At 35.5% G+C, this 24,651-nt stretch overlaps 2 protein-coding genes across 2 annotated transcripts; both read right to left on the bottom strand.

Annotated features, from left to right (window-relative positions):
* Positions 1–663: 663 nt before the first annotated feature.
* Positions 664–16,810, bottom strand: LOC100889119 (locomotion-related protein Hikaru genki). The gene is made up of 9 exons (XM_030978880.1): positions 16,768–16,810; positions 15,196–15,411; positions 6,805–6,986; positions 6,330–6,447; positions 4,948–5,139; positions 3,498–3,619; positions 2,699–2,772; positions 2,021–2,186; positions 664–939 (listed from the first exon to the last, which is right to left on the bottom strand). Exons 1-8 carry the CDS (start codon positions 16,808–16,810, stop codon positions 2,021–2,023), a joined length of 1,113 nt encoding a protein of 370 aa, XP_030834740.1. The 3' UTR covers positions 664–939.
* A 4,216-nt stretch (positions 16,811–21,026) lies between these two features.
* Positions 21,027–24,435, bottom strand: LOC115921413 (galectin-3-binding protein-like). The gene is made up of 2 exons (XM_030978879.1): positions 24,295–24,435; positions 21,027–21,397 (listed from the first exon to the last, which is right to left on the bottom strand). The coding sequence occupies exons 1-2, from the start codon at positions 24,365–24,367 to the stop codon at positions 21,027–21,029; spliced, it is 444 nt and encodes a 147-aa protein (XP_030834739.1). The 5' UTR covers positions 24,368–24,435.
* Between the last annotated feature and the right edge of the window lie 216 nt (positions 24,436–24,651).

Here is a 24,651-nt window from a genome sequence, read left to right as displayed (position 1 = left end):
ACACAACAAATGTTTGCTCTTTGTAAAGTTTCTTTCTGCAGAATTGGCCATCATTTACACAATCAGGAAAATTGATTTTACAATTTTGTTTGGATTTATGGTAGTCCAATTTGGGCTTGTAACTTAGAAATGAGCAAGGATACATCTAGCTAAAGCATTGTGTTTCATCTTCATCTACGACAAAGGACATTTACAGATAAAGAAATGACAAATTACAAATGTATCTATTATTGTTACATACGCGTTATAGAGTGAAGCTGATACTCTTATTCACGCTGGAAAAGGCATTTTCTTATGAAGACAATGCCTCGGTCTTATTCGAATCATATCTACAGCACGCAGTATTATCAATAATATAATTACCAGCACATCTACTAACATTTTTCTAAATCACAAATTATGTGCATGTGCAAAAAAAAAATCATCGATTATTCATTCAGTTACTCTTACACAATGGTAAACAGAGATATTTTTTAGCTAATTCTTACAAAGGTTATAAACTATCTGATTTTGTCTGGTAAATTTCAGACAATGAAAAGCTTTAAATACGGATATTCAAAAGCTTTTCATCATACTTTACGCTAATAATGAAGTAAAAGGCAAGAATGAACAGAAAGCCAAAATTAATTTTGCATGCTTTATTTTTCTTTTTCCTTTTACATATTGCTCCCCTAATACAGTTTATAGTATCTTGTATGGAATCACAGAATAGCCAGGGGATATCGCCATTACATCTTGATTAGAATGCTTTAAATCACTTCCCATCGGTACTTCAGTTTGGGACTTGTTACTTGACATATTTTTTATGTAGCTTGTCAAATCTTGAACAAGTGAGAGCCTCGACACCTCATCTGTTATCCTTGATCGGCGGCTTTACTAGTTGAAGTCGTAAGCTGCTAAACATGAAAACTGTTGGCACAAGTGGCTTGCAGAGCCAACCTATTTCAAAGAGAGAGAGAGAGAGATGGGGGGGGGGGGGGAGAAAGAGATAGAAGAGAATAAAACTAAAAAAACTCATAAAACAGATCCCAACATGTAAAATTGGAAAATAGCAAATAGCAAATTCCCTATTACTATGTCCTCCTAAAATCTATGACTTTAGAGTAAAAAATGGTCGATAATCATCATCATTTACTCTCTTTTATGGCATTCCACCAAATATGCCTTTTTTATTTTAATAAATTGTAGAAAAAATATCATGTCCGTCTTTCCCCAACTCCCTCTCTTCCTCACCCACTTGAAATATTCGATGACACCTTTGCCCATGACCTGCCGATCTGGAGATTCAAAGGCTTCTGAAATGATTACCTTTTATTCTCAAAAATATTATTTGTTCACGCATACGAAACAAAATATAACATAATACGTGTTCATATGAACTAGTTCTCACTGTTCCGATCTACTGCAAGAGAAATCAGTGTGGCAAGCTTTGTAGCAAACGTTACTTTGTGCTAATATATCACAAACAAGACAAATGCGACTGCGTCTCTTATATGCCTACACTCTTAATTAAGCATAGGAAATGGATGGAATTATTTGTGAAACTGATATCACAATAAAAAAAAACCTAATAAGGTCAACCGACGACTATGATCTTGACCTACTAGCCCCCAAAAGGATTGGATCATCTTCCTATAGTAATACAGGCACCATGTATACATATTGCAATAGCACGGCTAAAAACCTGTAATTTCAGAAATTGACCTCTTTGTCCTTTGACCTACTTAACTTAAATATAATAAACATTGAGGCTAATACCTCCAATGGTTCTTGATATTGTGATAAAGAGGATGAAACCTGTAATATAAGAAATTGACCTCTTTGACGTTTGATCTATTTACCCACAAATCTGATCAGATCATCTTCATATAGTAAAACATAGTATCATCAAGTTTGAAGTTCATATATCAATAATTTCTTGGGATATCGCGATAACGAGAATGGACATACGGACGGACAACCCGAAAAACATAATGCCTGCGGCACCACCTTCGGTGGGCAGAGGCATGAAAATACTTACTTAGGTTTCTGTTTTTGTAACAGTGCCCATGGTAATAGAAAATGGGCCCAACTGGCCAGTATTCACTTGATCCAGTAGTACCGTGTGTGCATCTGGCAATATGCTATCGTTATCCAATTGGGAGAAGTGGACTTCAAAGTGAACGATAGCTTTTCTCCCGGATTTTCTATTTGTGAGAAGAATTGAATGAAATTATCAAAGATCAATGAATAATAATCAAAACTAGCATCATATAGAGTATATGTATTATAGAAACTTGGAAAATTTGATATGGTATATAGGCTATCTTCCAATAGAGATATATATACATATATATGCGAACATTTGTATAAACATTACAGTTTCATTCGCACTCGATGCAGTAAACCGCCTTAAACAAATAGAGTGGCATAATAAAGACGGAACAAGGGCATTCTACAATAGCTACGCAGGACCAGCTGATCATACAAGTGTATGATCAACTGATCCTGCATAAATACTATGCACAATACATAAGTGGATATGTAAATTCTTCGAACTTGGCTTTCAGAATGAACCAATTTCCTCAAATATCTTTCGAGTTATATCAGCACATGTAAAAGGCAATATACTCTTCATTGGTGGAGTATATGACAAAGTCGATAATAAACCTTCTTTAATATGATAGAAGTACATGTAGTGTGTTAGAAATATACTCACTCAAAATCAGTCACTTTCGTGTCTTCATGGTATGCTATGTATTCTGGGTGGTTCTGCGCATAGAAACGCATAATCTACAATTTAAAAAAAAGGATAAAGCAACAGATAAAGGCTGAATCTCTTAAGAAAGAAAAAACAACATTAACTTTCTAATTTAAGGGAAAATAATATTTTCCCATCTTTTTTTTTAAAGAGCATTCTCATCAAGGTTATTCATTGTAAAACCCTGGTCTTGATTTCAGGGGTATTCACTGTAACCACGATCTTAGTCCATCTAAGTGCATCAAGAAAAAATGACTTTTACCATAAACTTGTTAAACACCGCTTGGGCGATTCCGTGCAATGTGTGAACATGTGCCCCATACGACATGACTTTTAGCCATTTATTATTTTATTAACAGTTGGATTTCAAAGAATTGTTGTTTTTGAATGAAATAGATTGGCAGCGCCAGGAGGGTCAAATCTGACTGACATGAGCGCTATACAAGAACCCACTATTATCATTATTATTATTAAACGGAATCGCTATTTCACATATTTTTTACACAAAACTAGGATTGGACGGTGGCTCAATTGGGATGAGTCAGAGCAACGGGGATGTTCAACGATACATCCTCTGGTGAAAATTCATTTGAGGTCAATATAGGCTACACTAACCACAAAAGTCCTTACTAAAACCATGGACACACACTCTGCCCAACCCTAAACCTAACCCTAACCCTGTATGTTTGACAACCAAGGCTCGAGCAGCAATTGTAATCGGAGCAAATGTTTGGTTACCAGTGGGGGTGGTCCTTACCGCATCAATGAATTTTTTTTCAAATTTCTTGTAGGCCAAAGATGTGGTATCCTCTAATGCTGCGGTGTAGTTCTCGGTTGTCTCGACGATACCTCGAATGACAGCACCGGAAGAAGGGAGGACTGCAAATTAAAACATGAAAGAAAATACTTCCAAATACATGTATCAGCAGTGACCACCATTTATTCAAAAAAAATTATTGCTGCAACTTCTGAAACATATCATTTGAATATATAAAAACACTAGGATTGGTAACATAAATATGATTGTATTTACACAAAGGGAAAACAAAAATGATTACTGGTACTGTGAAATCAGGAAATTTTGCACAAATGAAGTGTTTGTGAATGTTAGAGGTTACGATACATGAAAGTTTTATGATGTGTCATAATTGAATCACGACTGACAAAATCCTGATTTTTGCTATTTGTGAAAGTTTCTTGCCATAAAAATCACGCTTGTTTACAAACCAGAAAAGTTTCGTGTTGCAATGTAGATATGTTTTACTATGCTTCCTAGGCTATATATTAACCCTTTCAGGACAGAGTTTAGTTTAGGGCTAAAGTAATCTCATATTGTTCTTCGAATTAGCAACAATAGTATTTTCTTTTAGTGCTACATTGTTAGAATAAAATGTATCGTCTCTGAAAACAATATACATGGGCAAGAATGTTATTGAAACAAAAAAGTGTCAAATTTCAAAAGAAAAACAATCTCACTAAATGTTGCCAATTTAAGTATTTTAAAACTCATTTTCCCCTTTAGAATGCAATATAGTCAAGAGACACAATTTGGATGCAGTGTGTGCACACAATTTTGCCCATATACGCATGTACATGTATCTGGCATATTTTTCAAGGGCTCTGAATGAAAAATTATTGACCAAACCAAAGAATGTAAAATGATTGTCTCAAAAATGTTAACTTGTCCCCTTTGCCCGAAATATAAGTTCTCCTTTTTATATATCAAACAGTGTGGTCCTTATGATATTCCTATGATATTCAAGTTATGAAAGTTATGTGACAGTCATATTCATCTGGTGAATATCGTCTGTTGAGAGCCAATAGGGAGTTTAGTATGTGTTAAACTATGTGAGTTAATGCCCTTCTGGCTCCAAACAGACATTATATTCTAACATAGAAACAAAAGTAGCTCAGAATAGAAGAAGAAAAAAAAAATCACATTACAGCCTTTTTTGCAATGCTATATTGCACAAGACTAGTAAGAAACCATCTCGTTAAAATAGCTAAACTCCATGTAAAGTGAGTGCGCAGACATACATATATATATATATATATATATAAGAACCTTTCTTTCTGCAGTGTTAAATGACACTGCCGCATTTTCTCGTGAAAATGATTTTGTTTTTATTCGATTTTACTGGATTTTTGTTCTATTGTCTTTTTTAAATGAAATGTTAGGTGCGGAAACATAAGGCTCCCCATCATACCTGTACATACGGGAGGATCATCCAACCATTGACCCTTCTCACATGTGATTTGCCTAGATCCCACCAAGCTGTAGTCATCTTCACATTCGAATGAAACCGTTGCACCAGCTGGAAAGATATCTCGAGCCTGCTGTCTGGAACCATCTAGTAACCTCCCGTGCTCTGGAGCCGCAGGGACGTCGCATTCAGCAGCTATATCACGGTCAAGAGAAGGACATAATTTCACTCAATATAGGCCTATTAAAGGGATTTGCGTATTTTTTCTCTCAGATTCTACACAAAATCCTGGATTTAGCTCATGCTGCAATCATAATTATAAACCTTTAGGTCAGTCAGGAATCCCATGACGTTTACAAGCCGATTTGCCCGTCTGATTATCAAGATAGTTATGATTGGAAGTTCGAAATTCCAAAAACGTTTTCCCACCGGTTTTTATACCACTACAGTCTATTGGGAAAATGAGTATGGTAAAACCGGTCACACAAAGATTTTTACTGTTTTGAGGCACTTCATGATCATTTTGAAACGCAATTTTTTTAGGACTTCAATATTATACCATATCTCAGATGCTGATAACACGCAGGGCTATGCATCTCAGATTTCGCATCGTTGAACAATGCCTTTAAGGGTTATTTCAACCTTTAAAGTGTTGGGAGTCTCAAATATTTGATGGCAAAATCGCACTTAAATTGTATAAAGATGTGAAATAAGATGTCATTTAACAAACACTTCTGCAAGGATTTTCAACAACAAAAACATTTTAAGACCAATATTTGATGACAGAATACAATATTTTAGTTTTCTGTCGTACTAAAAACATTTCCTCTTCAAACACATTTATTTCTAAGATCCTTGCAGATGTGTGTGTTAAATGACATCCTCTTGCACATCATTATAACATTGAAGTGGAAGTTTGCCATCAAATTCTTGAGGCTCCCATCATTTTAGAGGGCCTTTAAGTTAAAGGCTGCAGTATAAGGACATATAATTTAATTATGTTTTATTATTCATAGTTTAAGATATTATTATCACAATTACATTCATTCACATTTAACAACAAAATATATAACAATGATAACATTACACCAAGGACACAGTCTTCATTTTATTCGAGGCTGAATTCTTCTTCATGTTTATGAAGTATCAGTGAATGAGACTATATGTGCAGACTACCGTGCCCAGCATACCCATGTACTCACTGGTCTGCCCCGTGTACATGTACATGTGCGTCACCAGCATTTCTGCCTTTGTTTTCATTTTGTGAAAGTGTGTTTGTGTGTTGGTACCATTGTGGTTTTACGGTTCTGTTGTTGGTACGTGTGGATGTGGGTGTTTTTGTTTGTAATCATATCATTTAATTGTTCTCATAATTATATACTTACCTTTAAACAGCACATGTACGCTGTGAAATGATGACGACCCATTGCATGTATACATGCCAGAGAAATCAGTAGAGATAGGATTCAACCGTTTTGTATCAGTATACAACCTGGGCCAATCCTGAAAGATAATGGAGAGATATGACCAACTGACATTTTTCAAAACATTCCCATATAATTATACTCGAGTCACATGAATTAAGCCCGAATCTGAGAATTAATATCCTACCATTTCTACACAATTGGGAAAAAATATATTTGCATCTTCTTTTTATTCCCTCTCTATTTAAATGTTGCGACATCTAATACAACGACAGCCCATGAGATCGAAAATTGAGTTCTTGTATGCTGTCGAAATAGTGGCCTTTGTATACTTTCCTGAAGTCACGTATGGTGGTGTCTCGTTGTCTGATCTCCATGCCTGATATTAACAAAATGTTGCTTACCATGAAAGCACTTTAAATTGAAATGAATTTACCCATAGGTCTCCGTCATTCACAAGAGGAGTTGTCAGTCGAGGAGGTCCTAACCACAGACTTGTGATAAAGCAGACTACATCAAGATAATTAGGATTTCCACGATGCACGTAAACCACGACTGTCCCATTACTAGCAACCTCATGCGGTGCGCCGTAGAACAAGACTTGTGTTTCAACGGGTTCTACGAAGAAACAACATCGAATCATTGATTTTTCATTGATTAATTGATACATTCTTATTTATTTGCAACATAAATGATTAAACCCTACAGCTATAAGGTAAACAGTAATCAAAATGGCCCGTAGTTATTCAGGTGAATTCGGCCCTAGATTCAAAATCGCATAGAAAAGGACTTACTTCGATTGTTATGTCCCTCTGACACTTGCGTGACAGTGCGTGACATTTAGTTGCACGAAGACCGCGTATCGTTCGTCCAATGTGTAACATGATGATAAGCATTGTCCCGTCACGTTTACGACATACTTGCGTATTGTTTACGCCATTATTCACGCATTGTCACGAGATTTTTTTTCTCCATATTTTTCCCTCCACAGGAATTTTATTGAGTTTCATTTGCAACAAATTAAATGAATATTCGATGTAGTTAACGTGTATAACATAAATAAAACTGGCTTCTCAGGATACAAGTATTGTTTACCTGTTGAGTCGACAGAAAAGTAACAAATTTTCAATAATTCATTTTCTTGTGAATTTATTATTTCTACAATTCGAATATGCAATATACTTTTTCTTTTTGAAATAATTTATAATCGAAACTCTAATATTATCAAAGTCGGGCAGTTGTTTCTTTATTTTGCAAGTATACACCATCTGTCGCACCAAAATCAGTGTACAATTCAATGAATAATTATTTGAACTTCTTAAACCAAATAGTTTATCTCGTAATGAAAATGTTCCAGTATATGTCCAATGCTGCAATCTATCCCAAATATGTCAATAGTACTGGGCCGGAAGGGATTAGACCACACAGCGAGGAGTTTAAATTTTCTTATGATATGTGCAAAATACGCAGTTTATTTAACATATATGCAAGCAGAAAATCGCAAACTCATGTTTCATGAAGTCTCTATTCTTTGTATTTTCAAAAGACTAATCCACAATCGATTAAAGATCGAAAGGAACTGTAAAACAAAAAGGCTATGCATTTTTGAAAACACTGTTATTGAAGAAAACGAAACATGTTTGATTTGAACTATGTTAAGATGCTACGATGTTATTTCAATTGATTGTGTATGATTGTTTGATTTATTCAAATGCATATATTTATCAATAAATTCATTTTACCAAAAAAAAAGACCACACAGCGAGGTTACTGATAGGTGGCTATCTCATTATTTCGGGGGACCAACAGGCGCCGATTGGGAAAGTTTTCTATATAGAGGGAGCAAGTAACTACAAGCTACACATGTATAACAATTCCAATCTGTACAAAATGTACATTCTTTTCTTGGGACTAAATTTATTTCAAACAGTAGATCGTTCGTATATAATATGCGTTGCAAAACCTTAAATCGAAGCAATCGTAAGCCAACATCAAGGGTACAATTAAATCCATGGGACAATTATGTTTCCCAACTTTTTTCATTCAGGTCTAAAATACATTTCCATTTAAGAAAACTTTTACATACTCCTTCCTTCTCTTTAATAAAGTTGCATAGATATGTAAACATCCTTTAATACGTTTCAAAACATTTAAAAATAGTACAATTGTTAAACCATTCTCTATTGCATCGCGTAATCTACGATAAAAAAGAACAATTATTTGAATATTACACTTTTCTTGGAAATGTTCCAGAGAGAAATATAAAATCACCATTTGTCTCTAAAATATCATTGACAAAACGAACTCCCTTTTAACACAATTTTTAACTATGTATTGGGATATTGCCTATTTTAATGTAATCATTATTCCGTAAGGGTTGGCAAGAAATGCATGAACAAAAGCGTACTATAAGGCATGAACATTTCTTTCCAAAAAGGTTCTTTGTTTTAACTGCCAGTTCCCGAAAATAATTGTTTCCCATATACAATTTCAAATCTTGCAAAAGACAGAGGATATTGCTATCTATTAAGCCTATTACCACTGTCTTAATCCAGGACATGTTTAATGATTGGCACGAGATGCCTTCAGCGGTCACTTTTTCTTTTCCTATTTCCTTTCTTTTCTGTGCCGTCGCATGCGCATGCGTAGACCTTGCACACGTAATGTGAAAACTGTGCGGGAAGTATGCGCAGCCGATGCGCATATTATGAGAAATTTATTCGTAAATCCGTCGTGAACTGGTCCTAAACTTGCGTGCCAATCGGGCATTGGCACGCACCGGTCAGTACCGACACGGGTAGGATACGTATAGGATACGCATAGTTCGCGAAGTGTTCACGAAAGTCGTCCACCAAATTTGTCGTGCCAAAATTTTGAACATTTTCGAAATTTTGCCACTAATTTAAAGCCTTGTCCCGCATTGGCCCCCATCCTCCCGCATGTTCCGCGAACACTTCCCGTTGTGGTAAAAATGTGGCACGAAACAATGCGCAAATTATGCGCAAACTATGCGCGAACGAAAGTCGTGCAAACTTCTCAGAGGGCATATAGACTTGGGCCCCGTGTCATAAAGAATTGCAAGTGATTTTGATCCATCATAAGTCCTCCAATCAATCGCAAGGTTGCTGTCTCCTGTTTCTTATTAACATAGTTGCGATTAATATCAACTCTTTATAAGACGGGGCCCTGATATGTTATGCAAAAGCTGAATCCCAGCATTGGGTTTAAAGTGTAGTCTTGCCTCGTTGACACTTGCCCGCATTTTGGTCCCGCACTGCCCCGCTCTGTGGCGTGCCAATGCGTGCCAATTAGTGGCACGCAGGGTCACGTCTAATTCGTGAACATGCGCGCACTGGCACAACTAGGCAGCGCATAGGGAGCGCATAATTCACTAAGTTTTTACGAACGTTGCCAAACAAAATTGTCGTGCCAAAATTTTGAACATTTTGAAAATTCTGTCACGCATTTCACGCACGGCCCGCATCCGCCCGCATCCTCCCGCACGCTACCACGAATACTTTCCGCATTGGCACGCAAGAGTATGTGTCTATGCGCAAACTATGCGCAAACCCAAATGCGGGCAAGTGTCACCGGGGCAATATGCCTCGTTGACACTTTCCTGCATTATGGTTTGCGCATAGACACATACTTTTGCGTGTCAATGCAGGAAGTGTTCGTGGTAGCGTGCGAGAGGTGCGGGCGGATGCGGGGGGATGTTGGCCGTGTGTGAAATGCGTGACAGAATTTTCAAAATGTTCAAAATGTTGGCACGATAACTTTGTTTGGCAACGTTCGTGAACACTTCGTGAACTATGGGCGCCCTATGCGCTACCTAATCGTGCTAGTGCGATAGCACGCATGTTCACGACTACTTTGTTCAAAAATTGCACATCGGCTGAGTATACTTCCCGCGCGTAATAACTCGTAACAATCCGTAAAGCCATCGTAACACGGCCCGAATGAAATCGTAAACAACACGTAAGCACTCGTTATAATCTGTAAATAAATCGTAAACAAGCCGTAACAAATCGTTACAAAAAAATTACGGATTCTTGCGAGCAGTGTACGGATGGTTACGTGTTGTTGCGAGTGGTTTACAAGCGCTTTACGATAATTACGGATTGTTACGAGTTATATACGGAAACATCAATCCGTGGACAATTTAAAAAAAAAAAAATTGTCATGTCAACAAATTTTTCTCTCCTTTCACGGATCCTAACAGTGACTCAGTAACATTGTTGAAGGTTGATGAAAAAATTGCTCAATTTTTGTATAAAATGTTACTTATTATTTTTTTTTTCTCTTTTCCTCATACGAGGCACTTTATTACTTTATATCATTTTAACAACATTGTACATAGAGTTTAATTACAATATATATATATATTCACAATCAACAAACTGATATAATAAAATAGGGGAAACATAAGGAAAGTGGAAGGGAAAGATCAAGGCATGAATATAAATGCGTTAAAGGTTCAACTAAGAAAGATTCATCTTGATATTACTTATTAATTGTTCTTGGTTTCTGTATTGCCAATTGACATAAAACATAAAATCGCTTTTGAAAGTCATCCAAATTGAATGACTATTGAAGGATTTACTTCTAAGATGATTAAGTATATACACCTTATAAATTGCATATTGTGCGTAAACAATTAATACATTCATGAGCAAAAACTCCGGGTCTTCAATGTTGAAACCAATTAGTATGATTTTTTCTCCTAACTCAATATCTTTTTGGAACAAGTTCGTTACCAGATGATGAATTTTTTGCCAAAAGACTGCGACTTGGCGACATCTTAGCAAAATGTGTATAAACGATTCTGATTCATTGCAATATGTACAAAGCATATCGGATGTAATTTTCCACTTGTAAAGATTGTCTTTGAAGGGTAAAACTTTATGAAGCAGTTTGAAATTAAATTGTCTTACTCTGTTGTCTTTGATCTTTTTTAATTTAAAATCTAAAACATGCCTCCACTCAAAATTGTTTGGTAGTTGCATTTTTTCCTGCCAAAACAATGACACCGGAGGATTTTCTTTTTTGAACTCATTCAAAAGAATATAAAAGTGTTTTGCTTTCATGAGACTTAATTTAATCAAGTCGCAGTTCGATATCTCAAACATTCCTTCAGAAACTTCTGTTGCAATTGGATTAAAATTATCATTTCTTATTTTTTCTACCCATACTTTTGGAAAAGCCCTTTTTAGTTTCGAGAGTTTGAAGCTATCTAGTAAAGAACTTGTACCTAAACGTTCGAAGAGAGTGTTGCATGACACCCATTGTCCGTTTTCAAATACATCACTAACTTTACAGATTCCATTTACATTCCATTTTTTAAAAAATAAAACATTTCGTTCATGTTTGATGTTACTGTTATACCACAGAATTTCATTACATATGTCTCTTACATTCAGGAAATGAACATATCTTAATTCGCACCAATATGTGAGTAAGTTAGCATAGAATATTGGTAACTTATACATCTTACATAGCGAGAACATGTCTTTGCTTGAGCAGTTTACTTTCAAAATTAATGGTATGTCTTGAATAAAACTGATCCAATATCTAAAAAGTATTCTCCATTGCGACTTACCCCCTTTCATATATTTTGAAAACCAAGATAATTGCAATGATTGGAATTTGGTTTGTATATCTACCATGTTTAAACCTTTTTGATCCCCAAAGAAAGCTATAAATTAATCTGTTTAGGTTGACAACAAACTTTTGTGGAATTGGTAAACATGTCGCAATATATACAAATTGGGAAGCAATAAGCGTTTTTATGATTGTTATTTTCCCATAGTATGTCAGGTTCCTCATTTTCCAAACTCTCAGCAACGAATTTACTTTCTCCAGTTTCAAGTTCCAATTTAAACTTTCCGATTCTTTCTTTCTTTGAGTTATGTACACACCTAAGTATTTAATGGGCTCATTAGTCCATTCTAAATTATCTAAGCATTCTTCTTGAAAAGAAGTTGACATGACATTGGTTTTCATTAAATTCAGTTTTGGCCCTGCTAAGACCCCAAATGTTTTCACCTCTTTTATGGCAGTGTTTCCATCTTCTATAGCGTTAACAAAAATTACCGTGTCATCTGCTAATTGAGATATTTTGATATTTTCTTCAACGACAGGTGGATTTTTTAACGAAATACTAATACCTTTTATGTTGGTATTTTGCTTTATTCTCACAGCCATAACTTCGGCAACCAGTATAAAGAGAAGAGCCGATAACGGACAACCTTGTCTTACACCTTGATCTATTCTGAAATCCTTAGAGACCCAGCCGTTGTTAATAACTCTGCCTATTGCATTACTGTAGAGTGTTTTGACCCAATGTTTAAACGTTTCTTTGAACTTAAATCTATCTAATAACAAAAATAGGAAATCATGACAAATGTTATCAAAAGCCTTTTTGAAATCTAAGAAAATCAAAATACCAGGAGAATTTGCATAGTTACAGTAATCAATCACGTCTAAGACAAGACGAATATTCTGCACAGCAGAACGTTGTTTTAAGTATCCCGTCTGATCGGGAGAGACTAAAATTTCCATTACATTATGCAAACGTTTACAAAGCGTTTTTGCAAGGATCTTGTAGTCAATGTTTAACAATGAGATCGGTCTCCAGTTATCTACTAAACGCTTGTCTCCCTTTTTATGCAGTAATGTTATAACAGCTTGCTTCTGGCTTTCAGACAATTCTTGTTTTGCAAATCCTTCATTTAAACTGTCGATCAACATACACTTCAAGTCAGCCCAGAAACACTTGTAAAATTCTGCAGTCAGACCATCACTGCCTGGAGATTTGTTATTTCTCATTGAATTTAACGCATCAAAACATTCTTTCTCTGTGATCGGTCCTTCACATAATAAAGCTTCTTCTTCAGAAGGAGTAGTTAAGTTTGTTGTTTCTAAATACTTTTTCATATCAGAGATATCATTAAATGTATGCTTGGAGTACAATTCCCTATAATATTTAGTTATTTCTCTAAGAATATTTTCGTTTCCAGTAATTATTTTCCCTTTGTTTGTAATACAATCTAATTCCTTTCTTTTCCCATTTCTTTTTTCTAAATTGAGAAAGTACTTGGTTGACTTTTCACCCTTTTCCATCCATCGTTCTCGAGATCTAATAAATGCACCTTTACATAAATGTGTGTGCCATTTTTCAATCTTTTTCTTTATTTCTAGCATTCTGTCTATATCTTCTCTAGTATGGTTACTGTCAACTTTTCTGCAAACCTCTGTATATTCATTATACATTTTCTTGTACTGATTGGATTTTTCCTTCAGCCTCTGTTTAGAAAACTTCATGGCAAATTCTCGTATTTTTATTTTACACATATCCCATTTAGTTCTTGCATTCATTCGATTATGGCTAGACTTTAAAGCTTGTATGATGTTTTTAATTTTGTTCTTAAAATCAATTTCACATAGCAATGAATTATTAAACTTCCAAAGACCTTTCCCCCTTTCAACGCTATCTGTTTTCAATCTTAATGATACAGCACAATGATCACATTTGATGGCAGGTCTTATATCGGTAGTTTGAACGTAACAATATAGTGACGATGAAATAAGCCAATAATCGAGTCTAGAATAGATTCCTAACGATAGTTGTCGCCATGTAAATTGCTTTCCTTGCGGGTTCATTTTCCGCCATACGTCAATCAGTTTGAGTTTATTTTTAATGTTTTGTAACCACTTAATTGGTTTGTATACCTGCGACCAGCCTCGGGTATCAAGCTGAGGATCTTGTACACCGTTCCAATCACCTCCAAATATAAGTAAATCGTCTTTGTGCTTAATACATTTTATCCAGTTGAACATCTTTTTGTAAAACAACTCTTTTTGTGATTTTACAGTCGGAGCATATACATTTAAATGTTACTTATTATATTCCTTCTACTGTACTAACTCTCTGACATGCAAAAATCCTGAAACAAATTCTCAAACCACGAAGATATCTATGGTTTTCTTTGAAGGCGTCATTGTACGACACCCTCTAACAGTGATGAACAGTAAATTCTCCCAACCATTTTTGAATTTTCCCAACCGTTTTTCCATGAAAAAAAAGACATAAAACAGGCTATTAAAAATCTGTCAACCCTTTAATGTCTGGAATGGTATGTAGAGCCACTTTATTGCTTTGTGAAGACTTACATTCACCTAAAATGTGATTATATTGTAATAATATAGTTGGAAGAATTCAGGAATCGATCGGATCAGTTTTTCCCAAATTGTATCATCAATAATGGTCCGTTTTCACTCAAATTTACAGATTATCTTTAATTGTACATCTAGCATTGAATTCACTACATTAGCACCACTATCTCTCATCTTAACAATGTTACCAAGTCCCTTTAAATGTGTCTGCGAGATATTTACATATGCTTGCAATTGACTGCAAGTTGGCGATCCGTAAGGACTCGTAAGACAAATCCGTGCATGTGAAAGGGGTATAACGCAGCCCTACATCTGCTAATGATGTCTGGCGCACAAAGGGCAGAGGAACCAGAAGCTGGAATATTGCATGATGGGTAAAGCCAAATAGATGAGACCTTTTTTTTTTATTTTGTTAAGAGTGTTTGAAGTATTTTACTGAAATGTCAAAATAGAATAAGAAAAAATGTTTAATAAAACATTAATTGTCAGGCTTGAAACAAATCAGAAACGAACGTTGTCCAAAAAAGAATAGTATGCTTAATTTGCTGAAAGTTAGTATATAAACCAAAGAAACAAATAGGCGATTATTGTTCTACCCTTCTATCAATTCTAATTTGCTCAAAATCTTCGGTTGAAGCGCATTAATACTCACGGCATTCTGGTTCGTCCCCGGTCCACTGTCCCCCTTGGCAAATTCGTCTTTGATCACCAATCAATCTATACATTCCAGGGTCTCTACATCTAACAACTAGTTTGGTGCCATCGGGTAAGGTGGGAGGGGTATAGTAGCTACTTATTGGCCTCCTCGCATCACCATTCACAAACTGGCGAACCGGTCCTCTGTTCCTTGGGACTAAACAAGGTTTCTCTGGAGGAAAATGCCACAGAATAAATACAGTATTAATATCAGTCGAAGGGCCATGACAATTTTGCTCAAATTTCTTTTCTTCTTTCCCCCTTTTTGTTGTTGTAGTTTGAGGATTGCAACTCAATATGATTGCTTACGATATTTTACGAAAGATATACTCGCAGTTCAGCTAAGGAGATATTTATCTTTGTTTTTGGCATCTTTGTTCACGGATTCGAGAGTAAATCAAAGAAATATTAGATAGCTTTGTGAGATATCAATTAATTAATCATAAATCAATAAGATATGAATGAAAATCTGCCGTTTCCATTGAATCCACGTATAAGTATTACTTACAGTAAATTATTATTATTATTAATAATATTATATATTAATATATTATTATGAAGAAAAAAATAAAGAACACCTGAAATGGTTATATTACAACAAACAAAAAAATTACTTACAGTAAATTGGAAAAGATGGATTCATTGAAATTCCTCAAATGCTCTCCAAAAAAGAGAGCCTATCATACCCATAAAATCTTGATAATTTGGATATTGAGTTCTTGGTTTTATAAAATTCATGCATTACCTACGCTACACACTAAGAAAAAAGGGTGCAAAATAAGAGTTTGCACCCTTTACATAAAAATGAACCCTTTTGAAGGAAAAGGGGTTCAAAAAGGGTGCAATATAAGATTTTGCACCCTTCCCACAAAAATGAACCCAATCGACCAAAAAGGGTGCAAAATAAAAGTTTGCATATTGCATGCATATTCATGATTACTTTATACGTGTTCACATAAAAATACATTTATCATGATTTGTTAAGGATTAGGATAATGCACATTAATTTTGTGATTTGTTTAATTTCCTTCGACAATCATTAAACAAATAGATTATTTTGTCTGATCACGTTACAATTACATTCACGTTGTAGCAATAGATATATTGATTCTATGATTACTAACCAAGAAACAACATGCATGTTTAATATGTATTTGTGTACGAGCAAATTTTACAAGTATTCCTCGAGTATGGGAGAAGGATTGCACCTTTAAAGGGTGCAGGACTGAAATCCTAAATGTGCTGCTATTGCATCGGTTTGCACCCCTAAAGGTGCAGGATTGAACCATTTTTTAAAATTAGTGTGTAAATCACAGCAACAGCCTAATTAAACCCACTTTAAATACCTTCTCGGCCGGTATTTTAAAATTCAACGTTTTCTCTTTAAGATGATATACATTTGAAATAATTTCATTCATGGGGAAAACGTTGCACTTTTTTACTATAAAATGTTCCAAAAAAACCTTTCACGACACTTTCTCTATGGAGGTAAACCTAATATTGCCCAAAATTTGTCAACGCTCCATACTTCTCATGGCGGGGGATTTGATTCGGTGGGCGAATTGCACCATCTCGCATATCAAATTAAAGTAGGTTCAACGATTCCAGTAATGTATCATTCATTTTGATTGGATAAGAGGAAAAGTTGCACTTTTGCATCGAATGATTTGCTGTCTCTTATTTTAAGCTCGCTGTTGCGTTAGAGCGTGAAATATTCCACTCTACACGAGTTCCATAGACGTATACATTAGCGTGCGAACTTTTGCGTTGCATGTGATTTGAAACAGCACGTCTTCTCTCGGAATGTTCTTTGAACCTGTCCATTTTGTGTAGTTATTTCTATCATTCAGTGAGTTTCAACCTAAAATGTGGAAAGATGAAGACATGTAGACTGTAGTAATGATAATTTAATGGTGATAGTACCCCATGGATTTTTTTGTGAAATTTGCCAGTGACCAAGACGAAACACAAGGATTTTGTAAAATTGTTCGTCGTAAACCTCAGAGTCTCAAAAAAGAAAATTCCATTTGATTGTGGGGTTAGATATATAATTAGTTAACTCCTTGATATTTAATTATCGATATGAATTCAATCTTCAAGATTTTTGTTATTGTGTTTTGTATCGTCTTAGATTTTCATTAAAAGACATAAACATGTAAATGAAATCGTCCTTGTTTTATGTTAATGTTATGAACAAGACCCATTCTCCCTATTTTGTCATTAATGCACGCACCCACTGACCAGTTGACTCTCTGTGTTACGCGCCAGAGCAAACTGCGGTACTTGGTGCGAAGCTCTGTGCAGAGTTGATCGGCTCGGTGAGCAATCCATTTTCTGAACGAATTCGCCCAAAACTTTTCCATATGTTGGGGGTGGGGGTGGGGGGGGGGCGAAGCTCAGGGGTTTTCGGCAATACATTATGGTCAGATGAGCATATTTTGATACCTAATTTGTGACACTGGCAGAAGCTCAAGGGTTGTATACATTAAACTATCGTCAGATGAGCATATTATTTATACCTATTTATACCGGAAGCTCAGGGGTTTCGGGCAATAAATTACGGTCAGATGAGCATCCAGGGACCCGCCTTAGGACAATGGTTGGGTTCAGAGGGCAGAGGGCTCAGGGATTTAAGCATTAAATAACCGTCAGATTAGCGTCCAATCATCCGCCTTAGGGCCCTAGGTTTGGGTCTTGGGAGGGGGGGGGGGGGGGGGGCAGAGCCACCGGAAGTCAAGGGATTTTAGGCATTTAATTACGGTCAGATGAGCACATTTTTATTTTTTAAATTTGTTTGGGCCCCGGAAACTGGAAAATTACGTCGTCAGATATTTTGTTTAGTGGTTCGGGGGGTGGAATGAACACTTTTTGTTTGTAAAGCCCACACACAACAAAAATCTTTCCCCATTTTTCCCCCTTCTTTTTTCCCTTCTTTTTTCCCCTTCTTTTTTTGGCCAGGGGGTGGCCCCCCCCCCCTGGATCCGCCACTGCCCCAGTCCTATCTTTTATCATCTTTGTGCCCTGTTCCGTCAATCTGTATTAACATTATAGATCTAATTTCCCAGGATGATGTTGACAGGATAACATTGGGTATACATTTATCACGACAGATTGTAAAAGATGTCCGCAGGGAAGTGACGGCTAATAATATAACGATAATAATAATAATACAAATAATAATAAATTGTTTCTTTTTTCATAGCATTATATCCAATTTACAACTGATCAAAGCGCTTTACAAAACAAATACATCAATGAATTAAAACTCAACAAAAAATATGATAGAACATGTAATGCAGTTAATTAGAATATATATAGGTGTGTTTTGAGATGTTTCTTAAATATATATACACTGATTCATAATGAAGTAAAATACAAAGACTGTGAAATAAATATTGACATTTATACCAAATAGGTTGATTATAGTTTATTTAAAAGAAATGTAATCAAAAAGGGAAAGTTCTCACCAAATCTTGTTTTCGGGATCCAAATGTGAGGTTGGAAAGCTGGCGAATCTATAGTCCAAAAAAAAAAAAAAAAGCGGAATGTTAAACAACAGTCGTAGATTATTTTAACATATTTGCGGCTTACAACCAGTACATTATTAAAAAAAACAGTCGTAGAGTCTTACTAAGTGTATCGATTCGTGTTGTGGCATACGTTTTAAAAACTAAAATAAGCCCGGTTTGATTATATGAATAGAAAAGATTCGACCGGGGGCGTCATTTCATTGTAAACCCCTTTGGACGTAAGGCACGGTTTCGTGGCATGTGTAGAAGTAGAGGAGGTATGCTAACCATAGAACTACCGTTAAACCTAACAACGTCTGGTCAAGGCATTTTGAGACTGATACTGTTACAGTAGTAAACAATCCTATTGTAAACTGTCAAACAATATCAGTTGCCAGCTCGCATGGGTAAGAGTCCCATCAGTGGCATTTTTATCTTTTACATTTAGCGAAAGTAAGTGGTCGCTTTACGTATTCTACCGATCACGAACTTCTGGGAGGTTTGTAAGTTGTGAACAAAACTTAATTTAAAAAAAATGCGTTTTCTAGGTCTTTACTTGTTTATCTAGATACTTTATTTTTGGTGGCCTTAATCGAATATCATATCAATTTAATATCGAATGTTATTAAAGTAAGGGTAATTTCTGAGAATTTGATATAGTCTCTCACAACAATAAAACAAACTTTAACCTAAAACACAACCTAATCATGTTTTATACTACTTTGGATTTTTGTATTACATGTCCTGTTTAGACATATCTAGTAAACAGTGGTCAGTGAGCTATATGTCGATGTTTTAGAGATTAAGCCAATGCAAAATTTGGTTAATAACGATATGTGGAATTAAAAAAATGAAACAAACGGTCATTGTACCTCCACAGGTCACCCCAGCATCTTCGCTGTGAAAACAGTCGTTGACTCCAAATTCACTCTTGATGCAGTCTTCGAGGCTGCTTTCTGATCCAGTACAATCAACTTCATCAAGATGAATCTTTCCAGAACCCGCACCATATGCAGCACTGACTGGTGCACTAGACGCGTTAAAGAACCCAAGCATTTTGCATACGACATTGGCGTCGCTCAAGTCCCATCCATCATCACATACTGTTCCCCAGGTACTGTTGTACCATACCTCGACTCGACCTGTAGCATTGTTCGGTCCATTAACCAAGCGAACGTCAAGATAATCTGGTCCTAAATGTGAGTAAAATACAGCATTATTATGATAGATCATACTACTATACTCTGTGAAAAACACGGAGAGTTAACTATCGACGATATTACGAATATATACAGTGATTCATAATGATGTAAAAGACAAAGACTGTGAAATAAATATTGACATTTATACCAAATAGGTTGATTATAGTTTACTTAAAAGAAATGTAATCAAAAAGGGAAAGTTCTCACCAATTCTTGTTTTCGGGATCCAAATGTGAGGTTGGAAAGCTGGCGAATCCATAGTCCAAAAAACACAAAAAAAGCGGAATGTTAAACAACAGTCGTAGATTAATTTAACATATTTGCGGCTTACAACCAGTAAATTATTAAACAACAGTCGTAGAGTCTTACTAAGTGTATCGATTCGTGTTGTGGCATAAGTTTTAAAAACTAAAATAAGCCCTGTTTGATTATATGAATAGAAAAAATTCGACCGGGGGCGTAATTTCATTGTAAACCCCTTTGGACGTAAGGCACTGACTCATGGCATGTGTAAAAGTAGAGGAGGTATGCTAACAATAGAACTACCGTTAAACCTACCAACGTCTGGTCAAGGCATTTTGAGACTGATACTGTTACAGTAGTAAACAATCATATTGTAAACTGTCAAACAATATCAGTTGCCAGCTCGCATGGGCAAGAGTCCCATCAGTAGCATTTTTATCTTTTACATATAGCGAAAGTGAATGGTCGTTTTACGTATTCTACCGATCACGAACTTCTGGGAGGTTTCTAAGTTGTGAACAAAACTTAATAAAAAAATAAAAAAAATGCGTTTTCTAGGTCTTTACTTGGTTATCTAGATACTTTATTGTTGTTGGCTTTAATCGAATATCATATCAATTTTATATCGAATGTTATTAAAGTAAGGGTAATTTCTGAGAATTTGATATAGTCTCTCACAACAATAAAACAAACTTCAACCTAAAACACAACCTAATCATGTTTTAAACTACTTTGGATTTTTGCATTACATGCCCTGCTTAGACATATCTAGTAAACAATGGTCAGTGAGTTATATGTCGATGTTTTAGAGATTAAGCCAATGCAATAGTTGGTTAATAACGATAGGTGGAATTAAAAAAAATCAAACAAACGGTCATTGTACCTCTACAGGTCACTCCAGCATCTTCGCTGTGATCACAATTATGGACTCCAAATTCACTCTTGATGCAGTCTTCGAGGCTGCTTTCTGATCCAGTACAATCAACTTCATCAAGATGAATCTCTCCATAACCCGCACCATATGCAGCCATGCCTGGTGCACTAGACGCGTCGAAGAACCCAAGCATTTTGCATACGACATTGGCGTCGTTCAAGTCCCATCCATCATCACATACTGTTCCCCAGGTACCGTTGTAACTTACCTCGACTCGACCTGAAGCATTGTTCGATCCATTAACCAAGCGAACGTCAAGATATTCTGCTCCTATATGTGAGTAAAATATAGCATTATTATGCTAGATCATATTAATACTATACTCTGTGAAAAACACGGAGAGTTAACTATCGACGATATTACGAATAGCAATGTTTTACTTCATGACAATTTAAAAAGAAGAACAGTCTTTTGACCGTCAATTCAATCGAAATAGCTCTTCATGAAAAGGTATATTTACAGAAAAGCGACCTTCATATATCAATAAAACTCATTAAATACAGAATAACAAACTATAATAAGGGGTCGAAAAAATGATTAAATAAACGTATCGTACATTGACCCATAATCTTGCATAATGTAATCATACAAACTAAATAAATAAACATAAGACAAAAGGTATAAAACTATTCGTAACTTTTGAGAAATCAATGTACAAAATATACGTCGTTTCATTTTTAAAGATAAACTTGTGAAAGAAAAGGTGTGGATTGGATCAGAAAAGTTGATCATATAGCATGTAAGTAATGGTGTGTAATGCAAGGTTCTGGAGTCATCAAAATCACCATAAATGTTTAGCTTTTATTAATTCTGCCTGTCCTTTGTATGTTTGTATGTATGTCTTAGAGAAAGATAAACTTTAGTACTGGTAATGCGATTACATTGTAAAAGAAAAGGCATGGAAAGGATCAGAAACAGTTGATCATGTAGCATGTAAGTATTGGTGTGCACTGCAAGGTTCTGGAGTCATCAAAATCATAATAAATTTGACCGAGTCTTGGTAAAGTAACAATCACTTACACATAAATATGTATATGGGACAACACACATGGTGTCCAGGCTAGTACTACTCTGATTTCCTTATCTTGATATGCTCATTATTCAGCCAGTATACATTTTCTTCAAAAATTGTTTGGCACATGACATTTATTTGTAATCTTGAACATTCAGTAAGTTTCGTTAGATTCTGTGAGAATTCATTTTCTTTTTTTTTTTACCAGAACTCAAGTTTATCTTTAACCTCTAGTGCGCATTTAGCAATTGATTTTAGGTAGCGCCTTCCATTACAAAAATCACTGTTAGTACAATTATTCTCATTGTTGAAAACTTTAAAAACACTGCTTTATTATTAATAGATAATTATATAAAAATACTTAACCAACTTAGATGAAGACGTACTGTAGTTTTAAGAAGGAAATATGAACCACGCTTTTGTAATGATCCCTCATTTTCACAAGTCAAATAGTCTTAACTTAAAAGATGTTCAAACTGTGGAGTTTCTCAAATATCAATAATGTGTTTAAATGTATCTAAAAAATGCCATAGCACCCGCATCTCATCTTACTGAGACTTGAACCCTAGACCCACTATGAACACCCATCGACCAGATGTTGCCATCACCGCCTCTGACCGTGTAACGCCCGAAACGATCGCTTTCAGGCATGCATGGCGATGAGCCAACTAGGAAGGATGTAAAAAAAGACACATTCATAAACAAACTTATCTCCTCCAGAAAAGATATAAGGCCATCTATGTCGAGGAAGTTCCGCTTACCAGTTTCGATGTCATGGCATGTTCATACATAGATTTTTGTCCGCGTCTGATAAGAATCATATCACATAGAACGGTTTGTAAAGTCTTGGTGTGGTAAGAAATAGCATGATTCTGGCTCTGAGCCAGAATCATGCCCGGAGGAGCCAGAGAAGTGAGCATAAACAGTACACCGTGAAACTGCGATTACGATGAGCATTTCAAATCGCTCATTCTGCCTTCAAAATTGAGCTTAAAGCCTTAAACGCACCCCAAAATCACATGAACCTCTCTCAGCCCTATCAGTACAAAAGTTTGATAGGTCACATTCCCTGATTGTGAACCTACACACCCTCACATACATACACACACACGATCTACGTACTAAAGAATGTTAAGATCATTTATCATATGAAATGTGTGATTAATCCGCCTTTCTCTACATACATTTATAAACTAAAGTTGTGTTTACTCGTGGGTTAATGTATTTCGTTTACCTTTGCGTAAAATTAAGTTATTTGTTAGTAACCATGGTAACTAGGAATTGCAAAAAAAATTTAAACTATTAACGATTCATGCTTTTTAGGTTACATGAATGCCGAAAAACACTACATGCATGCAAAGTGTGCAAATACGTGGCCTAAATCAGTAGGGCCAAACGAACTAGAAGAGGTTCCCAGCAGCAAATAAAAAAATATAAAAAAACAATTTTATAATAAGCTACAATAATCAAAACAAACATCGTAGAGAAAGCCCCATGGTCTCGCAGAGGCGGATATCATAATCATCATCACCATCATCATTATCTTCTGTGTGCTTTCTTCTCCCACATGAACATTTAATTAATGAGATAATAATAATAATAATAATAATAATAATAATAACAATATTTACAAAGCGCAACATATCCATCTCTAGAGATGCTCAAGGCGCTTACAAATAATTTAAATTAATATTCAACATATTTAAGATTAAAGAAATATTAAATGTAAACTCACATTAGATCACACGACTTCATGGTACCATGATACATGCAATGTGGCACAGTGTGATTATTTGCTTTGCATGTTATGTATAAAAAGAATATTGAAATTTAACTATATGCATAGACTGAGCATCAGGCGATTTTTAAGTCCAGTTTTAAAAGTAGAAAGAGTTTTGGCCGTCTGAATAGAGAAAGGTAACTTATTCCACAAAAAAGAGCTGCTGACGCAAATGCTCTTTCCCCCAATTTTATTTTGGTACGTATTACTTTAAGCCTAATATTGTGATGTGATACCTTGGATTGTGTTTTTGTTAATAGCTTGTTCAGCCAATATTTTATTAAAATGTCGGATGATCTTATGTGCACACCCTGGAAGTATTACATGAAAATTTACTTCTTTAAAACAGATAAAACAGATAAAACATCTACTTACCGCAAACTGAAGTTAGGAATAGTTGAACATAGATCAATATTCGGACAATGTCTTCAAATCGCTTTCCTTCCATCGTGGCCAACTGGTTTGACTGCCTCAAGGTAAAATGTGAGATTATGTCTTTTGTAAGTGAGACCTACATGATGGCATTGTGCTTATCAACGTATTATGTTTATTTATGCTGGGTTTAATTTCAGGATGCCATTGGCATGGATCTTTTCTGAACTTCCGGTTCACTTTTTGATTATTTCAGGAAGCGAAATGAAAAAGTCGTTAATCTGACACCTATCATCATCTCTATGACGAAAGAATAAAGTCCCGATATATATTTCATGCCTTCCTGTTATGTTATGTTAT

Source organism: Strongylocentrotus purpuratus, unplaced genomic scaffold, assembly GCF_000002235.5.
Source record: "Strongylocentrotus purpuratus isolate Spur 01 unplaced genomic scaffold, Spur_5.0 spur5_scaffold_1, whole genome shotgun sequence".
Lineage (NCBI taxonomy): Eukaryota > Metazoa > Echinodermata > Echinoidea > Camarodonta > Strongylocentrotidae > Strongylocentrotus > Strongylocentrotus purpuratus.
This window is presented reverse-complemented; position numbering and strand designations above follow the sequence as displayed.